The sequence below is a fragment of the Cephus cinctus genome, unplaced genomic scaffold (genome assembly GCF_000341935.2).
Source record: "Cephus cinctus unplaced genomic scaffold, Ccin1 Ccin1_scaffold0678, whole genome shotgun sequence".
Lineage (NCBI taxonomy): Eukaryota > Metazoa > Arthropoda > Insecta > Hymenoptera > Cephidae > Cephus > Cephus cinctus.
In genome coordinates, this window is record NW_014333303.1 from 49,170 (window position 1) to 66,237 (window position 17,068).

Consider the following 17,068-nt stretch of genomic DNA (forward strand, 5'->3'; position numbering starts at 1 on the left):
CAAGACGCAAATTATCATCGTTACGATTTAGCAATTTGCCTTACTTGTACAGTTTGAAAATTTGCAGTAAAACGAGGTCCGATTAAAGGGGTATTGGCACGGGCGAAGCGTCATTAATGATATTTCTTCATTAATGATTTTTTACACTCCGTTACGCTCATAAATGATAACGCATCGAGTTCAATGACTTGAGGTATACCCTGTCGAAGGAGGTGATCGGCTGTTGTTACTTTTTGCAAATGGTATTGTATATATTCGATCGATTCAGATCGATATCAAAGAGTCGACCAAGTCGTCGACAGTCGTAGGACTCGTTAGTCTCGTTTGGAATTCGCATTAAAGATAAAGTATCACATGAAAATATTCTCCTTCAAATATTTCATATGCGCTCTGCTCGGTGAATACTTTTTTTTTGTTTTCATAGAGCAGCTAGAAAAGCGACGAAAATTACAGGATACGGTAATATTTACAAGACGAATTTTAATACGAGAGAAAATACTAGCAAAGTACATTAATAAGTCTAATTACAATCATGAGGGAAGTCATGAATGTGTAAGTAATTGTGGTTTAACTTGATATAATTATGTCTAAAGTAATTAATTACTCGATAGAATAACAATGTGTTGCATGATAAAGTTTTAATGGATTTAAGGAAGAAAATCTTATATGACCAGTTCGGTTATAATCTAAGGACTATGTAGTATATCTAGATGTGTAAGGATTGAGTTAATTAATCCCCGGGCTATATAAATGAAAGAAAATATAATCGGGGTACTGCGATTACTTTCACCAGGAAGAAGTAGTAAATTGTACATATTACCCTTGGAAACGGTATGGTGGCGCAATTTACTGTTAATCGTAGTTGTATTTTTCTTTGAATAAATCATTATTATTAGATATATCGTTAAAAGGGAAAACAATATTACTACCTACGTCCGTACAAGATTAAACCTTTTATAATCGATACTGTACATATTCATGTATGCATGTACATAAATATACGGATATGCATATACTTGTCTAGGCCGAAGGTATATTATAGTTATTCGGCAGTTCAAATTGTACATTGCGTTGACCCGTTTTACCTTCGCAACTTTATATCTTGTACGAAAGAAGAGAGCGAAGGAGAACATAATTGTCAGACATAAGAGTTATTCTCATTAAACATTTGAGCATCATTCGGGATCTTTTTAACGATGATAGTTTCTGGATAAACACTGGCAGACTTGTGCCTTTCCTTTTTCAATAAACATTACATTTTCATCTTAATTTTTCAATTGTGGGAAACACTTTTCCTTTTTGTATCTTCACATGTTAATAAACTCAGCCTTTCTCCATGTGTACAGGTACCACTTGATTCTTTATAAGCAATTTGCAGTGTGCGTACGCGTTACGCAACTGAGATAATTGAAAATATTGTAACAATGGCTTAGGGAATAAAATCGCAAATCCCGTAAATCTCCTTTTCAAAACCCATGCATATAACAGAGAGAAGGACGAGGACAGCTCCCACGATGCTGATTTGATTGGGCACTTCTTCGAAGAAGTAAATCTGAACTATGTAAGCTAGAATTATATCTAGGGACCTTGTGACTGAAACTTTTCCAGCACCCTCGATCTTCAATGCCATAGCTACCAGAACCTGGCCCAGGAGGCCAGTAAATGCAACGGCTAATATCTTCAGCCAAGTGATGCTATCTCGGGGCAAGTGAAATTTGAATTCGTGATTATTTGACATAGCAAAGAAGAGAATTATTGCTGAAGCCAGAGCCCATAGTGAAAGATTTAATACTATTATAGAATAGTGGACCTCCAAGCATTTTCTCATTATAACTATGTTCATGGCCGTGAAGAGCGTTGCTAAAATTGCGCACACGTATCCCATCACGTTGTAATGCTCTTCTTTGTGCATCTGAAATTCATGGTGATAGATATAGTACGATAGCAATGTAATGCTAGATGAATTCTTATACAGATTATTAGCTTCTTACTTGGAACAGGAATGGTGGTTTTGAAACTAAAGTCACACCTATGAACAGTGTGCATATAACGGCTATGCGCAACACTCCACAAGGTTCCTTTAAAAATATAAAGGATAGAGCAATTACGATTATCGGTGAGCTGAATATTATCGTGGTAGCATCTCCCAAGGGTAACATTCTGAAGCTGTAATACAGCAGGGAGAGCGTCATACCTCCTACTAAACCCTGAAAATTATCAAATTAATATAAATAAAAGTAACGTATTACTTGCAGTACATTAAGAATATCTATTATGTCTAAGCCTTTACAAGACGAAATAGCGTAATCAGTTACTTTAATTCACTCTGTGAATCTAACAGAGCAATAATGCAGTGAAAATAACATTTATTGTAACTCACCTGAAATTGAACAAGTAACCGCTGTCCTTTAGGACCAAATAGATTCCTGGAGTCTTTAAAAGCCACCAGCAGCATAACAGTTATTTGTAACAGACACCTGATGCTCAAGAGTATCATGGGATCGACGTTACGCACAGCCTTCACCAGGGCAGAACTTATAGTGAAAAATGTGCCAGATAAAAACGCCAGGAACACTCCAAACCATTTTGTCCCATCCCGGTAAGTTTCGATATTATTGTTAAATTGTTCTGTATACTGGTAAGTCGGATGGATGCTGTTATAAGATGTCACGGAGTCGATACTGAACTTCATTGTTTTGACCATCGCGGATTCTTTATCTCGAATAATGTTGAATGAAAGATATCTAAAACACTACTGTCAGGGACTCATCTGTTGCCCGATGTAATTACCATATACGGCTTACCGCGTCAAAGAGCTTATTATGGATTAACGACATTAGTAGATGCAAGAGACGTAGTAGAACTGTAAACTGATGGTCTCGTGGAAGCTGCGTCCAGTCGATAACAGAAACATGACATTACATTTTATATGTTAGTAGAACTGTCTTTATGTAACTGGCGTCGAGTTCATAGATAGTCTTTTAGATACTCTTAATATTTATTAAGGTCGACGTTACTTTAAACGATAACTTAAGTTGGCCTATCTTTTCGATACTAGATTTCACGAAAATCATATTACTGCATACAAAAAGTTTATTGCATCGATGAATGTGTAAGTTGATACTATTTTAATGAAAAGTCAGAGTATATAAAGATCAAATCATCATGAGTACATAAAAATCAATCAATTTTTCAATCTTTTCCAAAGTTCTGAACAAACGGTGGCTGATCTACACGGTATAGAGCTTCGCCCACATTGAAATAGCCTAGGTATTCAGCGACATCAGGTGTAGTGTCAATATGATAATGTCCGGCTTCTCCGTGATGAGAAAAGCTGTGGAAATGTTGAACACGTAGATCCATGCCCTACAACAAAATTACTCCATTAGTCTATTATATATTTTTTAATAAATTCAATAAGTAGCCATTATATAAGCCGTTTATAAACAATAATCTCTGACAAAAATTATATTAAATATAATAGTGAGATCCCTACCGCTTCGTCAGTAACCATTGTTCCAACTGCTATCAAAGGTGCAGACATATCAAAGAAATACAACCAATCATTTAGGGCTTCATCACTGTTGAGAGGCTCAGTAGAGAAATCGGACATCACGTGCTGTTTCGCCTTACCTTCTTTCAATAAGAAGGTACCGCCCAAACCTAATGAGACGGATTATCCATTGGTATTATTTATTATTCAGATGTCATCCTTAACGCTTAAAACTAACTGTCTGAACGGATGTGAGCTCACCGACTAGCTTATCCTTATAATATGACCGTACGGCCTTTCGGATACTCGCGATGAAGTCATCTTGACCGATGCGCTTCTTCACGTGCACCTTCAATACTTTACCAGGTTTACCCTCACTTACATAAATATTAGCTAGTAATGCTAAACGAGTTTCTTTTTCTGGTAATGTTTGTTGTACGCAGCAATTGGCTTGCTTGTTCACAGAACCAATGCGGGTTTCGTTTTTTAATCCCGATGGTGCAATTGCCAGGTTCATTACTAACTGGAATAGAAAGGATTTTTAAAATACATATTTATCGATTTTATATTATTAGAAATAAGTATAAGTTTATCATCGCATTACCTCGCAATTACAATTCAGGTATGGCCATGGACCTGCTCCAGCACCTATGAGTAGGGCAATGTCTCCATAGTTCAGACGCTTTAAGAGTGATTGCACGTCGTATATTTTTTCCCTTTGAACAAGGGGAAGTAGGTATGGTGGGCCACCAATTTCTATCAGTTTTTGCTTGCCGCCAAGTCCTACAAATTAAGAGATGATTGTATATTATTATAATATAGAGAATGTACATTTTTTTCATTCAAAATTAATTATTATATTGATTACCTGGAGCTGCCAGGGTAAATGGCTGTTTTGTCAAATCTGGACAATCCACCACTTCTACAGCGACTTCAGCAAAGTTATTCGGTAGCGCTTGTTTTAAAACTGTAATGAATTAATAAATTCATAGCATTCTTAATACTTTCTTAAATCTATGTTAGCGTTCTACATATTAGAAATACTATACCATCTCTTATTTCTTCAAGTGGTGGGACGAATAATGGCTTCTCTACCACTTCCAATGACTCTGAATCTAAAGCACTCATGATGGTAACTTTTTTTGAACTGAAAGAATTAAACACAATAGACTTTGTTAATACTGGTCTAAAGACTCACTTATCCTGAAGTATCTGCTTCTCTGTGATACAAAATATAGTCTTTTCCACTGATTATTATAGACTGCTGTAATTGGCATTTAGAACTACAGCAAAGTGTTACACAGCTTCATGGTTTATGCATTTGAACAGATTATGCTTCATTGAACACTAGTGTGACAGGTGACATATATCAAGGACAAAAGATCGGTTAGGATATACCGAAGACAAAAAAACTAACTATATCATAAATTTAATTTACAATAGAAGTATTTTGATCGAGCTTATTAATAAAATTGTGTTATGTGTAGTAAGTTTAAAGAATTAAATTGATGTGAATGAACAAGCATTAAGTTTAATTATCCAGACTTTCTTATTGTCAGATGCTATAAATATATGGATAATTTATTAGTAACTTTTGAAATAGAAAGTAAGTGTATAATAAGGTACGTATACCTGAGATCTTGTTATTAGAAACTTCAAAACACAAGGCAAATTAATTGGAAAGTACCATTAATGGCAACTAAGCAAGTCTAAAAATGATCAATTGCTTGAACAGCTTCTCCATTTGAGTATTCTGCTATAGATCTCCCTACCATTATTTTATCTTATCAGTAATATTTGTATACTGTTTTATAGCCAATTGAAAAATTCAGTGATAACTTATGTAATATATGTATCGTTTTGAAATAAACACATGTTTTAACTACATATACACTATCAAAGACTTAAAGTATTACAGTAAGAATGATACCGAGATATTTTAAAATAATAATATATTAAAGGTATAAAAAGAATTAGGCTACCTATATTTTAAATATTTTCTCATGCCATGAAAATATCAATAACGTGGATAAGCTAATAATATAATGAACACTGACATATAAATGATTAACTAGAAAAATGTTTGTATCGCTCTTTGTGAATAAATATTGTGAGTTAATGTATTGCAAGACACAAAGATAAAGTTTTATATATAATTTTATTTGTATAACTTTGAGACAGCAGTATTTACACATAGTAAATTATCAGTAGCAGTCACAGATATGAATAATGTACTAATATACAAATTACCTAAGTAGTTCCATGAAGCCTATAACAAATTCATTTAATATAGTTAATAACTGTATGTATGTACATCATTCAATATGAAGCACCTGTTGCTTACTCAATTACATCACTGGTTGCTATTAGTATAGACAGCCACATTCATATGAAAATAGACTTTTCTTATTCAAAGTCTATCTAGACGATCTTGTGTCATAATATTGTAATCCACAGCTCTTTTTAACAACAGAATGTTAAAAAGAAGGACGAATTACAAGAGTTAATTAAACCTTTGTTTTCGTGCATAGCGTCGAGTGGATAATTATCAGGGCACAATCATTTGTCAAATACACTAAGATAAGTAATATGAAGATAGTACACTTGCGATTACCGAATAGAAATGACGTCGCGGCTGTACAAGTTGAACATAGTAATTCTATAAAATTTTATTGGAAACGAATAGTCAGATGAAAATGGTAGAATATTTAATAATTTCCGTTATAGATATATGATAAGCTTTTTGCGATAGTGCAAATGATAATTGTTCTGCACTTGACGTTGTAATTGCCAATTACAGTATAATCATATAATTATATATGCCATCATCATAATCAACAATGTGTTTACAATACAACAGTCTAGCTGATCACATATACTCTTCATGCGTTAAATACATTTTATACGAATGAATACTTTGCATTAAAGATTTGAGTAAAAGTTCTTACTCACCATAAGTCAGTCAAAATATATTAAAATAAATGAATGAAATTAATTTCAGGTAAAGTTTTGAGCATTGCTTCTGTTACAAGAGCCTATAATCATCACGATCCATTGTGGAAGTACAGTAGTTAAGATGTACAAATTTGAATTGTATTGTACATACATAGGCATAACAAGATTAATATTTGTCATTAACGTGGCCCTCTACCGTTTTAAGATTATAACTAGTTGCTCCTGTATGTGCAGTTATCGGCATTTGGAAACTGCCAAGAGTTGGGTAGAATTTGAAGACTAGCGAAGCAACAGCGGGGAAATAAAGCCACCAAAAGATAAAGAAAAAGAATAAGCAGAGGCACATATTTTGTACAGTTAAATATTTTAGATAAGTTTTTAATCTGTGTATGGTGTATTTATAAGTCCACTATAGTATATTTTTAGTTCTTGAAAATTGATGATGGTGTTGCGAAAATAGTGGCGCCATACTTTGGCAATGCATTGAAATTGATTGAAATTCATTGTGTTGGCTACCTACTTGGTGCATCGGCGTGAAGTGCATGAGCATAGGATAGGAGTGGATAGGAGGTATATACTGTAGACTTATTAGAAGTCATCAAGTTCACCCGTTTATTAGACAAATTAGAGGACTGACTAGAATGAGTGTTGCAAGCCGCGGCCATGTGTCAAACCACACAGAAATTTAATAGATATCAACCAAGAATCAAAAATTTAGCCGGTATTCAGTGCAAAGGCGTTGTCACTTCATCAGATTCCCGGATAATTTGATTTGTAGTAATAACCGTGGTTAGACTGGGTTCTGAAATGTTTCTTTTTACAACTTTGACGTCGACCAATGTAATGTCATTGACAGGAACGATAACAAGGACGATATGAGAGAACAAGTACCTTGGGCATTATTAATTGCTATTGAGGATGGTCCTGCCAGCTGATTAGAAGCGGAACGACATGTGAACCTTCCACTGGAACTTGGAGCTTACGTCCAATTTATAGAAAACGAGGTTAGTTTCACTGTTTAGCAAGCAAAATGGGCAACAAGAACAGTTGTTGCGCGTACTCCAGCCCCCAGACTGGCCGCAAAGAAACCTCAGCGGAAGGCGCGAGTCGTGCTCTGGAAGATCATCTTCCTGAGGGAGAAATCAGTGTCAATAATCTTCAGCATATCAGCGAACGTGAACCTGAAGACTGGGATTCTGATCCTTCTCTTCATCCATGTGCTGGTACTATTTTTATGGAACGTTCCAAACAAGCTATTGAAAGTGAGTATCGTACTATATGGATAATGGTATATAAGAATTTCGATTATTAGTATTAGAGGATTAGGTTAATTTTTCGACTATTTTTTCATGGATTTTTTAATGTTCTTATCAAAATTTATGTGTATTAACTAGTTTGTAAAAACATAGATTTCAAGGAATTAGTCTTATTTTACTGTTGAAATTGTAGAGTAACTACTGATTATACTTAATATGGTATTAACTTTTGAATTCATTATAGATGGTATGGTAAGAAAGAAAAGTCAACATCAAATAGCAGATACAAGGCCATTAAAAAAGAGCAGTAGTTGCAGTACAATATACTTGGATGATAGTACTGTATCCCAGCCAAACCTTAAAAATACTGTTAAATGTGTTGCTCTAGCAGTTTACTATCACATCAAGAATAGAACATCCCAACGTCAAATTGATATATTTGATGAGAAGCTCCATCCACTAACGGTAATAAAATATAAATATTCATTCTTAAGTTTTCTTAACATCATAGGTGTTGAAAATGATAAGATAATTATTAAATGCTCATAAAGGAATATATATTTTCTCAATATGCCTATTCCATAAGTATAGAAGTTATTGCACTTACAACAAAAGAGAGAATAATTACAATAATCTTCTATTCCTGAATATGGTTTAGTATATTCGTAAAAGCTATCAGCATGATGAAATAACAAAAATAACTGTTCCACAGAGAGATGGTGTTTCTGAGGACTATGACAAACACAATCCAGAGCATAAGCAGATATATAAGTTCGTGAGGACACTTTTCAATGCAGCTCAATTAACAGCAGAGTGTGCCATCATCACTCTAGTGTATCTTGAGAGGCTGTTAACCTATGCAGAGATTGATATCACACCCGCCAATTGGAAAAGGATTGTTCTTGGTGCTATTCTCCTAGCATCCAAGGTGTGGGATGATCAAGCCGTCTGGAACGTTGATTATTGTCAAATCCTCAAAGACATTACAGTTGAAGACATGTAAGTTTATTCTTGTCCCATTCCATCATTCTGTTGTAACGTAAAAGAGATATTCATAATTAATTAACATAGTTCCGGAAACGAAAGAAAAATTAACGTTTATTATATATCCCCAGGAATGAATTAGAGAGGCAATTTCTGGAGATGCTGCAGTTCAATATAAATGTCCCGTCGAGCGTGTACGCAAAGTATTACTTCGACTTGCGCACTCTGGCGGAGGCGAACGAGTTGACATTCCCCAGTGAGCCATTAAGCAAAGAAAAGGCACAGAAGCTTGAGGCAATGTCCCGGGTCTACGAAGACAAGGTGACAGCAGAGGCGTTACGTAATGGTCTTAAGAAATGGTCCAGCCTCGACAACGTCTGCATAGGTGGACCAAGGCGAAGTATCGCCATCCTCTCGTAGGCCGTTGTAAGTCTCGCTCGCTTCTATATTCCAATATATTCCGATCCCTCCCAGTTTATCGCGGAGTTCACAGGTTCTACGGCGACACTTTTATTTTTACAACCAGGAATACCCTCCATTGACCTACGTCACGGTACAAAGTGTATCGACCTAAGCTCCTCAAAGAAAATCAACCTTTTACACGCATTTTCTATTGTAACAGTAAAGGAAAAAATATTGCTACTATTATTGCTAAAATATTACTACTACTAAACTATTATTACCACTACTATAACAACTACTACCCATACTATTGCCACGTCACTACTGCTATTATTGACAGCTAGTAATTATTTGTACCATTGCGATAGGACGGTTAATAATAAAATAAACGCGAGGACGCTGAACAAATGGATAGTCTCTCAAAATAGTCGAAAGTAATATAGATTAGGCGAAGATAATATACGAGAAGTAAACTTGTCGTCGTAGCTAAAGGTATAAGAGTGACCAATGTGTACGCGTACGCCGAGAAACAACTTTCGTAATATAACGTTTTTACATAATAAAAATTAGTCAAGGCGAAGGATATTTTAAGCGTTAGTCGTGTACGAGCGAGGAAAAGCCAAACTTTTATGGACGAAAAATATATGCAGAGAAATGTCATCGCCGACTTTATAAGACATTTTATTAATTGCAAAGCATTTATCGTCATCGAATATATAATTGAATACTCCGACTGGTCTATATAAAATAAGGGGAAAAGGGATTAAAATAAGGATAAATGCAGACCATTACCTCGTTTAATGCGAGAATAAAACTCTGTTTCTTCCGATAGATAATTTCATAATTACTATTACTGCATAACTATTTTTCTAAGTAGCAAGATTCGCTCGCTGTAAAGACAATCTAGGCACAGTATCTCGTTGCGTCCTGTAAATAAAGCTATGCTGAATACAAGAAAAGCTATTAGTATGACCTTACGTCCGAATCATGTATGAGATCTAGAAATAAGAGCAAAGGTTTACTTATACGTGTACTTTATTTCGCGGATAGAGGCGAGAGATCTTAGTAAATAACCCTAGAACTTGATTTATATTTATAATTCATGGTTATTTTTAATGTCTGATTTAGATTCAGATGAATACTATGATCGTCATCTTATTTTGTCATTTGTAATTGACTTTGCACAGAGTTTTTTTTATTAAATTTCTTATACTTGCTTTGTTATGCGGATGTACGACACAAGCAATTCTCATTATCGGAGCGGAAACTGGTATTAAAGAGCACCAGGGATAATTGTGGAGAGAGGTCATCATATATTATTCATGCAGTTCCTACAGATGTCAAAGCGTGGTATTCTTATGGAAATAATTTCAAATCATGAGACGTAATTATCGTAACGAAAGAAGGCTCTTGAGCATGGATATTTATTTTCTAAATTTGATAATACTTATTTCGATTTTTTTAAAGTGCAGTAACGATGTAATTACGAAAAATTGTATAATTTTCACAGTATCATTCAGGCCGAACACGGCAAAAATACCATGACGGAAGTGACACTTCAGAAACGACAATCTTGCATTTTCCTATACTTAATGCTGAAATGACTGCATAAATTTAAATCGGAAATATTGGTATTTCTGTAACGAGTATTTCTTATGTTACTTAAAGTCCAAGGGCATTTGCCAAACAGAAAACTCAACGCTAGCATTGACCTTTAGTGCAAGAAACATTGGAATGCAAGATGAATTGCAAAATAAAATGCACAAGATTGGATGAAAATATTTGTTATGACTCTATAAAGTATCTTGTGATCTTACTAATATTCTAGTATAATAATATATTAAAAACTAAATGCTTCATAGATATTTGCACCAAGAGCTTTAAGTTTCTCATTCAAGATGAGCCGCTGAAGCCAGTCTGAAGGAACATCGCCTTGAGTAGAAATGTCTGGAACCTGTCCATTTATTATAGGAATTATTTTTGCCACTGGCATTGTTATTTTGTTTAAATTCAAAAAACCATCCATATCAAAAGAATTTATTGGTTGCTCGACCGAATCTGCCCAAAACGTTTCTGACTCTTTCGACGATCCTGGTAGAGGTGTGTTCTTTTCTGCCGGTTTCACGCCATTAGTCACTGGGGGGGTGCACGTGAAATATTCAGATATATGATCCATCACTAGTACAAATCCACTTCTAATAATAGTGCGCATTAAAGTTTGCACTTCTTCGCTTTCCATGAGATCCAAAGTCTCCTTGATAATTCTTGACAATGTATCATCCGCCTCATTTTCACAGTTTGTTGATAACATATAAGTAGACAGGTTCTTCACGGGATCTCTACTATTATCTGCTGATATCGATGAGACAATCGCCCAATAAATTTGCTCTAAATCTCTTAGGGCCAGTTGGTCCGTCAGGGATGTCGCATCCGTTATTTGTTTAACCTTTTGTTGGATTAGTGATCCTAGTTTTTCCACACCCTCGTCCATAAAATACTCGCACAGCGTCAAGTATTTTTCTAGCGATGGTCCGCTCATGGGCGCTACTGTATTTTGATTTTTAGAATTCTTGAACATGTATCCTCCTACTAAGTTGAGCTGAATCCTCAGAGATGTAACTAACATTGCATATGCGTAAATTATCGTGGCGGATCTTGATATAGCTAACACTTTTAATGTGTTCCACGTTTCCACTTTATCTTGACATCCACTTCTTAACTTGTTTATAACAGCATCTGTGTCCAAAGCTTTTATAACAGATTCTCTTAAAGCTGTTGCTAAGGATAGTATTGTTTGATTACATGTTCTTTCAGTACTTTCAAAGTGTTGGCGTCGTCTAGATCTTTCTAAAAGATCATTTACCTCCTTCTCTTGCCATTCTCGTAGCTTGCGCTGTGTATATCTTGTAAGGAATACAAGACTTCCAATAACAATACCACTGACAATGAATTTTCGTTTATGACGATTCAAAAAATCTCTTAATCGAGAAAACATTGTGCAGTTTATACAGAAAAATTCTCTCAAACACTATATAAAAAAACTTTATGATCTATATGTCTGATAGCACAATACTTTTCTATTATATATGAGAAGGATTACATTGATCACTCTATAGCAAGTTCAGGATGAGAACTCAGTGCTACACGCTCTAATCGGTTTGTTATGTAAGATGTTGTATCGATAAAACGTTCCACACAGTTAACAAGACAATTTTCAGTCTTATGTTCCAAGCGAACAGATGGTCTGTCAATGCAGGTTTCCCAACAGATATCTGTAAGGCTATGCACCAAACTCTATAACAAAAATTGAAAACAAATAATATTATATACCCCATGAAAAGTGTTACCATTTATAATAACGTATATGATAAACTTATTGAGCATAAGATTATTTATCAGTGACTTATTTAACAGCTGACTATTTTATAAGACAAGTTACAAATAACTATTAAAAAGCAATAAAACAGAGTAACTAATTATTGTGAGAAACATTAAAAAATTAAGAATATACATTTTTTTTGCAATTTCATTATTAAAAAAAAACAGTTCCACGACCATAACCACATAATCAGAGTGATATGATTTGAAAAATGTTCATAGAAGTTTATTTTAGCAGCAACCAATGTCTGACCTGAAATTTCTGTTTTTGCGTTTCTATTTCGATGAAATCTTGTAGTTGATGGTCAACCGCAGCTTGCGTACTTTGATCGCCAGCAAAACTCATACTTCAGGTCTTAACAAATACCTCTTGACAAAATAATGAAAGTAAGTACTTAAATATTTTTAACCTTTGAACCACCAGACTCATTTGGGAAAGTGTCGACAGTGGACGCGAGAAACTGCGTTTCCATTTGGACTTCTGACAGTAAACTGCTGCCACCTGGAACGCACAAGTATAAATAGTTTATCAAAATTTACCAACACTCAATAAAATTTAATCAAGTATTTACATAAATATAAAAAATCAATTAATGGTAATACGAATCCTGTTTATACTTATTATAAATATTTGTAAAAATCTCATAAATCTAATAATACCACGCATAAATAATTATTCATGATCTATCATCGCAAGCAACATATACTCAATTACCACATAAAACAAAAAAATCGATATTGGATACTAGAAATAATTTTCTGAAATTCTTTCTTTGTAATATAATTCATAAATTGGTGAATAAAACACCGATAACTTGCAAACATCCATTTTACTTTGATGCACTGGTGTCTGTGTTAATAGAAATATATCCCTTTGTTACTTAAACTGATAATAAAGATAAAAGATACTATACAAAATATTTTTTTTATTTTCAAACTAATTTTTCATACTTCATATTGGCTGACGCACCTCTGCAGATAATGTATTATATACACGAGTGTATTATTGTAGCCAATTACTAACCAAAATCCCCGATAATGTTGCTCATAAAATCCGGATAAGCCGGCGAAACACGAAGAATCTCCTTATCCGAGTACTATTAAAGTTGTACAGTCACTCCATTGAAAAAGTTTAATGAGCTTCCTGAAGTCAGTATGCAAAATGAAATTTGCAGAGCACTCGACGTCATGCAAGTGATCGTCTGTGTTACGTAATTATTTTGTTGTTGCTTTGCATAAATGACTAAAAGACTCCCATTCATTATTGTCCGATAACCATACTTGACTACCCTGACTTAGTTCACAAACACCAGGAATGAAAATATCGACCATTAAATGCCTATAATGAAATAATTTGATGTTTCGTGACAACCAATATGTTAACCGTGTTCCACGCATTATCGAAAAAAAATATATAATTTGTCCATCACGTGTATTGTAAGATGTCCTCGCAATTTAGGCCGCGCGCGTAACTTGTTATTACATTTGTAGAGCAAGAGGCGCCTATGTTAACAGATAAAATAAAATATAATGAAAAGAAAAAGAAACCGTACGAGATACCTGATCCTAGCTCGTCATGCAATTACGCAACGAAATTTCCTAGTAAAGCGATTCCAAAACCGCGGTGCTTTCAAACTACGTTGGTATACCATATAACGAACCTATGCCACCAACCTAATCTAATATTTATTAGTCAACGGATTAACACACATCTCACATAGCACAAATGTCCTATTAACGTCGGTGAGACGTCTATGAGACGTTTAAAATCCCATAGACGTTCGATAGATATCCACAGAGATTTATGGGAAATCGTGCTACGTGCGTTGTCTTTCAGAGTTCAGGTAACTGCGCAACTCAAATACGAAAGGCATCAATCCATAACAATAGTGACAGTACGAAGTAGTACACATGGTATATTTGCATATATGTATACACTGCATCGGTAACTGTCGCTGGAAAATGACAGAACTGATGTGAATGATAACCATTAGGCGTATTTTACCAGGTAGTAGTGTTAAGGAAAGTGTGGACGTGTGGCGCGTGAGGATGGTCCAGAGAGCAGGTCGTTCGAGCGCGAACATTCAGCCGTAAAGTGTCGTTCACCGGGGCAGGCGATAGAGAAGGACAGAGCAGGTCTCGGTGCGACCGTACCGTTCCTACGTTGGTATATAGTACACGTGCATCGATTACGTCTACCGAAGCCACGTGGAGTTGCAGCCGTTGGGATTGGATGCCAGTGGGTAGTGGGTCGTCGGGTGGCAGCTGGGTGGGATGGAGTCGAAAAGGTACGACACGAACCGAGTATTCCATGTGCCTTCTGGTGTTCCTGGTGGAGCTATAACGAAACAGACAAAGAAAAAAGATAGCTGGAGGATATTGGGGGAATCACCCTGGTGAGAAGTTTAGGTACTAACTGAGTGGGGGAAGATCGGTGAAGGACGCTCTTTTGTGGCAAAATGCGGAATGGGCAGGCGGGAGAAGTGGGGATGTCGGTTACACGTGCGACCTCCCCCTACTACTCACCGGCTGTCCCTCCAACGTCCCTGCATCCCCTTACCCGTATCTTCCTCCTCGTGAACCATGAGGTCTACCTCTTCCTTATTCCTTCCAATAGCGCCCGCTTTTACTTTGTGCTCTTATGTCAGGGTGAGGGAGACCCTTCTTATTCGACAGTGGCACCGATCTTCACCCTTTCCACAGGTCTGATCGTTCTCTGTGTCACTATAACCTTCCTATCTTTTTATTCTCCTTTTTTCCTTTGCTTTACAGCAGCTAGGCTCAAGACTTTGGAATCATCCGCGTCCGAGGCCGTCAACCCTCTGAACTCTGGCCGGCGGCAATGTGAGACTGCTGGGCGCTTGAGACAAATCATTACTAGCATTAAACTGCTTTTCCGTTTTCCTTCTCGATACCTTTTCATCACTTATACCACTTGTTCACGCCCATTTCTTATTGCATATGCTTTGAGAATTTTTTGTTTCTGAAACATACGATTTTTTTCTTTATACATCAATATGCTATGAAAGCTCTACTATTCTTATGTGGTTTGTGAACTAGCTTTTATGACCAAGCTATTTCACAACTCCCATGAGTACGTTACCTCTTTTATTTGAATTCAAATTTAGGGCGTTATTAACCGACGGATCGCTAATACCACATATTAAAACAAATGCGAATTTTTGCCTACTTCCCGTTTCATAATTAACGAGTGTCGTGGGATTCCTTTGTTCGAGCTCGTAGTACCTCGTCTCTTGCAGCTTCCTGTTGTGTTGGAATATGGTATAATACGATTGAAAACTTTCATCGAGATATTACTTTACAGTTTTATCCTTCCAATTAGATTTTGGTTAACGATAAAATTCCATTACTCTATCTTTGTTATCGTCTAGCGATATTCTAACAATTTTATTCTTATTTCTTATTCACACTTTACTGAAAAATATCTAAAGTATCCTAGACTTTGTCATCTATGCACTATGAGATCGTCAATTATGTTTATTTATAATGATATCAGTAATGCTTGGTTATTGCAAAATGAATTTTCGAAACCTTACAGATAAATGTAATAATCAATCGTATAATAAATGTAACTGATATCTGACAACGTGGAAAACGTGAAAATGCCCTGTAGAAATTTATATAATACATAGGTACGTGGCGTTACGAAGTGAAATATTATTGAGAATTATATCGCCGCATGGAATGGAACACGTGGTTATATAAAGCCGTGTGTATTATAATTATTCAAATACTTTGTTTAATTATAATGCCAATACGAACACGTGGATTGACGCACTAGATCTGCTTTCACTAACAATAAGTATAATTTGCAAGCTCTAAAATTGTTCTCTTTTTTTTGCAGAAGTGATTGTAATTTCATACTCTGACCAATTAGGATTCGTAAATACATTAACTTCAGTATGTATATTGTAACGTGGCGTCAGGACGACACATTACAAAAGCCCCGCACCTCCGCGCGCTGCCGACAGCACGGCAGTGCCTCCGGCCTCCATCTCCAAAGAGTTCGTAGGTCCGTGGTTCGGGCGAAGGGAACGGGGGAAAGTAGTGGACTGGCGGCGGAGGCACGGGGCCCTTTTGGGTTGAGAGCCCGAATGCAAGGGGTGCTCAACCGCCAGGACGCACTGCCGGTACCCCGGGAACTTTGAACGGCTACGGTTTGCAGGTCCGCGGGGAGGGCGCCGGAGAGGAGATTTGTTTTGATTTTTGACCTACCGCGAAGAGCGGTAGGTAGGTTAGAGAGTGTGTCGCGGGGAGTCCGTGCGTGAGGCCGCGGGTGTCCGGCGGACCGCGAAAAATGAGTCCTTCTTCCGTGCTCGGGCGATAGCGGAGCTATCGGATAATCGCGGATTGCGATTATCGGGATCTCTCGCAGAGAACCATGGCTCCCGGGTTTTTTTTTTTATGGTCTAGTGCCAGTGCGAGCCGAGTGTGTGTTGTATTCCGAGTGTTTGATGTACACCCTCGTGGAGCCGGGATGCGGCACCACGGGGATAGGCGGAAGGGACACGGCCACCACGATTTGGATTTGGTACGGGACTGATGGGACAGCCAGTTCTCGGTAAGTACCGCGAGGGCG

The 17,068-nt window shown here is 36.4% G+C and overlaps 6 protein-coding genes across 13 annotated transcripts in view; 2 read left to right on the top strand and 4 right to left on the bottom strand.

Moving 5' to 3' along the window:
- Window positions 1–1,408: 1,408 nt before the first annotated feature.
- Window positions 1,409–2,979, bottom strand: LOC107269592 (solute carrier family 35 member G1-like). The gene is made up of 3 exons (XM_015743632.2): window positions 2,381–2,979; window positions 1,992–2,207; window positions 1,409–1,912 (listed from the first exon to the last, which is right to left on the bottom strand). The coding sequence occupies exons 1-3, from the start codon at window positions 2,702–2,704 to the stop codon at window positions 1,430–1,432; spliced, it is 1,023 nt and encodes a 340-aa protein (XP_015599118.1). The 5' UTR covers window positions 2,705–2,979; the 3' UTR covers window positions 1,409–1,429.
- A 96-nt stretch (window positions 2,980–3,075) lies between these two features.
- LOC107269593 (ester hydrolase C11orf54 homolog) lies at window positions 3,076–7,475 on the bottom strand. 6 transcript variants are annotated; one of them, XM_025086887.1, is made up of 8 exons: window positions 5,126–5,265; window positions 4,692–4,840; window positions 4,543–4,608; window positions 4,362–4,460; window positions 4,098–4,276; window positions 3,755–4,016; window positions 3,497–3,663; window positions 3,076–3,366 (listed from the first exon to the last, which is right to left on the bottom strand). In XM_025086887.1, the coding sequence occupies exons 2-8, from the start codon at window positions 4,768–4,770 to the stop codon at window positions 3,193–3,195; spliced, it is 1,026 nt and encodes a 341-aa protein (XP_024942655.1). In that variant the 5' UTR covers window positions 4,771–4,840; window positions 5,126–5,265; the 3' UTR covers window positions 3,076–3,192. The 6 variants fall into 6 exon arrangements, with proteins under 6 accessions (XP_024942655.1, XP_024942656.1, XP_015599120.1 ...); XM_025086888.1 differs by lacking the exons at window positions 4,692–4,840; window positions 5,126–5,265 and adding an exon at window positions 7,340–7,475 and having other exon boundaries at window positions 4,543–4,640; XM_015743634.2 differs by lacking the exons at window positions 4,692–4,840; window positions 5,126–5,265 and adding an exon at window positions 6,446–6,582 and having other exon boundaries at window positions 4,543–4,640.
- LOC107269591 (cyclin-Y) lies at window positions 7,420–10,206 on the top strand. Of its 2 annotated transcripts, XM_025086885.1 has the most exons (5): window positions 7,420–7,710; window positions 7,949–8,169; window positions 8,417–8,703; window positions 8,820–9,114; window positions 9,215–10,206. In XM_025086885.1, the coding sequence occupies exons 1-4, from the start codon at window positions 7,479–7,481 to the stop codon at window positions 9,106–9,108; spliced, it is 1,029 nt and encodes a 342-aa protein (XP_024942653.1). In that variant the 5' UTR covers window positions 7,420–7,478; the 3' UTR covers window positions 9,109–9,114; window positions 9,215–10,206. The 2 variants fall into 2 exon arrangements, with proteins under 2 accessions (XP_024942653.1, XP_024942652.1); XM_025086884.1 differs by having other exon boundaries at window positions 8,820–10,206.
- On the bottom strand, window positions 8,636–15,689 carry LOC112494624. 2 transcript variants are annotated; one of them, XM_025086893.1, is made up of 3 exons: window positions 14,995–15,244; window positions 14,474–14,806; window positions 8,636–8,733 (listed from the first exon to the last, which is right to left on the bottom strand). In XM_025086893.1, coding segments are annotated over exons 1-3 (393 nt in total). In that variant the 5' UTR covers window positions 15,054–15,244; the 3' UTR covers window positions 8,636–8,732. The 2 variants fall into 2 exon arrangements, 1 of the variants encoding a protein (XP_024942661.1); XR_003060232.1 differs by lacking the exon at window positions 8,636–8,733 and adding an exon at window positions 15,572–15,689 and having other exon boundaries at window positions 14,685–14,806; window positions 14,886–15,451.
- Window positions 10,381–12,959, bottom strand: LOC107269590 (peroxisomal biogenesis factor 3). The gene is made up of 2 exons (XM_025086883.1): window positions 12,722–12,959; window positions 10,381–12,384 (listed from the first exon to the last, which is right to left on the bottom strand). Exon 2 carries the CDS (start codon window positions 12,083–12,085, stop codon window positions 10,931–10,933), a length of 1,155 nt encoding a protein of 384 aa, XP_024942651.1. The 5' UTR covers window positions 12,086–12,384; window positions 12,722–12,959; the 3' UTR covers window positions 10,381–10,930.
- A 1,246-nt stretch (window positions 15,690–16,935) lies between the features above and the next one.
- Window positions 16,936–17,068, top strand: part of LOC107269594 — an 18,358-nt gene continuing 18,225 nt past the window's right edge. Inside the window, exon 1 of the mRNA XM_025086891.1 lies at window positions 16,936–17,050. Within this exon, the coding sequence (XP_024942659.1) occupies window positions 16,944–17,050 (107 nt within the window). The 5' untranslated portion in view covers window positions 16,936–16,943. The remainder of the gene's footprint in view (window positions 17,051–17,068) is intronic.

Coding starts and splice junctions, on each gene's coding strand:
- LOC112494624 (XM_025086893.1), bottom strand. CDS start 15,053: ATGGTTCACGAGGAGGAAGATACGGGTAAGGGGATGCAGGGACGTTGG. Junction 14,807..14,994: donor GGACGTTGGAGGGACAGCCG/GTGAGTAGTAGG, acceptor GTTTCGTTATAG/CTCCACCAGGAACACCAGAA.
- LOC107269593 (XM_025086887.1), bottom strand. CDS start 4,770: ATGCCAATTACAGCAGTCTATAATAATCAGTGGAAAAGACTATATTTT. Junction 4,461..4,542: donor ACTTGAAGAAATAAGAGATG/GTATAGTATTTC, acceptor AATTCATTACAG/TTTTAAAACAAGCGCTACCG. Junction 4,277..4,361: donor ATTTACCCTGGCAGCTCCAG/GTAATCAATATA, acceptor CTTAATTTGTAG/GACTTGGCGGCAAGCAAAAA.
- LOC107269591 (XM_025086884.1), top strand. CDS start 7,479: ATGGGCAACAAGAACAGTTGTTGCGCGTACTCCAGCCCCCAGACTGGC. Junction 8,170..8,416: donor AGAAGCTCCATCCACTAACG/GTAATAAAATAT, acceptor ACTGTTCCACAG/AGAGATGGTGTTTCTGAGGA. Junction 8,704..8,819: donor GACATTACAGTTGAAGACAT/GTAAGTTTATTC, acceptor ATATATCCCCAG/GAATGAATTAGAGAGGCAAT.
- LOC107269590 (XM_025086883.1), bottom strand. CDS start 12,085: ATGTTTTCTCGATTAAGAGATTTTTTGAATCGTCATAAACGAAAATTC.
- LOC107269592 (XM_015743632.2), bottom strand. CDS start 2,704: ATGGTCAAAACAATGAAGTTCAGTATCGACTCCGTGACATCTTATAAC. Junction 2,208..2,380: donor GGTTACTTGTTCAATTTCAG/GTGAGTTACAAT, acceptor GATAATTTTCAG/GGTTTAGTAGGAGGTATGAC. Junction 1,913..1,991: donor AACCACCATTCCTGTTCCAA/GTAAGAAGCTAA, acceptor CATGAATTTCAG/ATGCACAAAGAAGAGCATTA.